General features: G+C 66.5%; 1 protein-coding gene across 1 annotated transcript; it reads right to left on the reverse strand.

Annotated features, from left to right (window-relative positions):
- Nucleotides 1-452: 452 nt before the first annotated feature.
- LOC104295631 (gastric inhibitory polypeptide receptor-like) lies at nt 453-1,920 on the reverse strand (the record flags this gene model as incomplete). Its single annotated transcript, XM_009895400.1, has 6 exons — nt 1,736-1,920; nt 1,515-1,662; nt 991-1,149; nt 832-893; nt 644-713; nt 453-541 (listed from the first exon to the last, which is right to left on the reverse strand). Coding segments are annotated over exons 1-6 (713 nt in total), but the record flags the coding sequence as incomplete, so codon positions are not given.
- Between the last annotated feature and the right edge of the window lie 325 nt (nt 1,921-2,245).

Here is a 2,245-nt window from a genome sequence, read left to right on the forward strand (position 1 = left end):
GGACACCCCTGGGGACACCCTCAGGGATGGGGAACCCCCCTGGGGACTCCCCCCAGGGACACACTTGGGGACAGGGACACCTCTGGGGAGGGATGGGGATGGGAACACCCGCGGGGACGCATTTGGTGGCAACGCGGGGATGGGGACGTGTGTGGGGACACAGGTGGGGATGTCACAGGAACAGGGGCACGCTTGGCGACATCACAGGGACACGCTCGGGGTGCTGTGGGGACAGGGACATGCATGAGGACACGCGTGGGGACGTGGCAGGGATGGGGGGGGCACATGGAGACGTGCACAGGGCCGGGATGGGCACAAGGACATTGCACAGAGTGTGGGGACATGATGGGGACAAGGATGGGGTGTGCAACCCGTGTCCCACACACACCCCCCTTGGTGTCCCCACGTCATTGGCGTCCCCCTGCCCGTCCCCAACATCCCCCTGTCCCCACCTGACCCTGGTGTCCCCGCGGGACACCTGATGCGCTCGGACTTTGGCCACCAAGATGCGGACAATGCGCACGAACACCACGAAGTTCACCTGGGGGGACACAGGCACACGGGCAGTGACACACCCCCTGGGGCAGTGGGGTGAGCCGGACACTGCCCTGGGATGGCCCCCCCCCCCTGCTGTGTCACCCACCGCCACCGCCATCAGGATGGGACAGCGGATGATCCACCACACCGCAGCCTTCTCGTTCCTCTCCCAACACCTGGGGGAGGGGAGTGGGGGGGGGGGTCAGCCCGACACCTGGGTCCCCCGTTGGGGACATCACAGTGTCCCCCTGGGGGTGACAAAAAGGGGGGGGGGGGCGTGTCTGGCAGTCTCACCCCTCATTCTCATAGAGGTACCTCACCACCACCCACGGCACCACGAAGAGCACGGGGGCTCCTGGAGGGATGGGGAGAAGGTTGGGGAGGGGACATGGGGACACTTAGGGACACGTGGGAACACTTGGGGACACTTAGGGTCACGGGGATGGGCTCAGCCCAGCCGAGGAGGAGGAAGGCAGGGAGGCAGCGCTCGCCGGAGAAGGCGGCCAACACCAGGAGCTTGTGGAGGAAGAGTCCCTCGGCCAACAGCCACCCATAGTTGGCCCCCACGCAGTACTGGGTGAGAGCCTGGGCCAGCCGGCACCCTGCCACTGCCTGCCACGGGGACACCCGCACCACCACCGGGACACCAGTGTCGGGGAGGCACCGGCATCGGGGTGGCAACAGCGTCATGTTAGACCAGCATGGTGGCAGCACCAACATTGTGGTCGCACAAGCATTATTATGGTGGCATCAGCATCATGGTGGCGCCAACATCGTGGTGATGCCATCATTGTGGTGGTACCAACAGGGTGGTGGCACCAACACCGTGGTAGCACCAACATCACGGTGGCACGAACGTTGCAGTGACACCAGCATCGTGGTGGCACCAACATCGTGGTGACCCAAGGGCACCAGCACAGCCCATCGCCCCCCACCCTTGGGTACCCCCCATGAGTGTCCCCACCATGGGTGCCCACCTCCTGGCCCAGCAGCTGCAGTGGGTGCCCAGGGCCGGGGCGTAGGCGCCGCTGCAGCAGCGCGTCCCGCGTCAGGATGGCGCCCGCCCGCAGCACAAAGGAGAGGAAGAGGTTGGCGTGGATGAAGTTGCGGGTGCAGCGCAGGCGCCTGTGGGGAGGAGGGGTGGGGTGGCAGCGCCCAGGGGTGCCAGCGAGGTCCCGCGGCGCTGCGGCGCAGGTACCTGAAAAGCAGGAGCAGCAGCAGCGCCAGGAGGAGGGCGACCAGGGAGAGGGAGTAGCCCACGGTGTAGAGGAGGCGAAACTGCTCCAGCAGCCAGGCCTGCCGCTGCGGGGACAGGGACACGGGGACGGGGAGGTGGCACCGGGCACGGCACGGCATGGGGCGAGGGGGCATGGCGTGGCGCATGGCGTGTGGGACGGTGTGGTGCAGTGCAACGGGGTACGGTGCAACAGGACACGGCACGGGGCAACATGGCATGACACGGCGCATGGAACGTCACGGTGCGTGGTACGACGTGGTGCATCACGGCACAGTGCAACGCAGCACGGTGCAACATGGCATGGTGCAGTGCACGGCATGGCATGGGGCAACAGGATGTGGCACAGAGCAACACGGTGTGGCGCGGGGCATGGCACAACACACGCGGTGCAACACGGCTCAGCATGGTGCACAACACGGTGTGGCTCGGGGCACGGCACGGCATGGCATGAAGCAACATGGCATGGCACCG

Source organism: Charadrius vociferus, unplaced genomic scaffold, assembly GCF_000708025.1.
Source record: "Charadrius vociferus isolate BGI_N301 unplaced genomic scaffold, ASM70802v2 scaffold3841, whole genome shotgun sequence".
Taxonomy (NCBI): Eukaryota; Metazoa; Chordata; class Aves; order Charadriiformes; family Charadriidae; genus Charadrius; species Charadrius vociferus.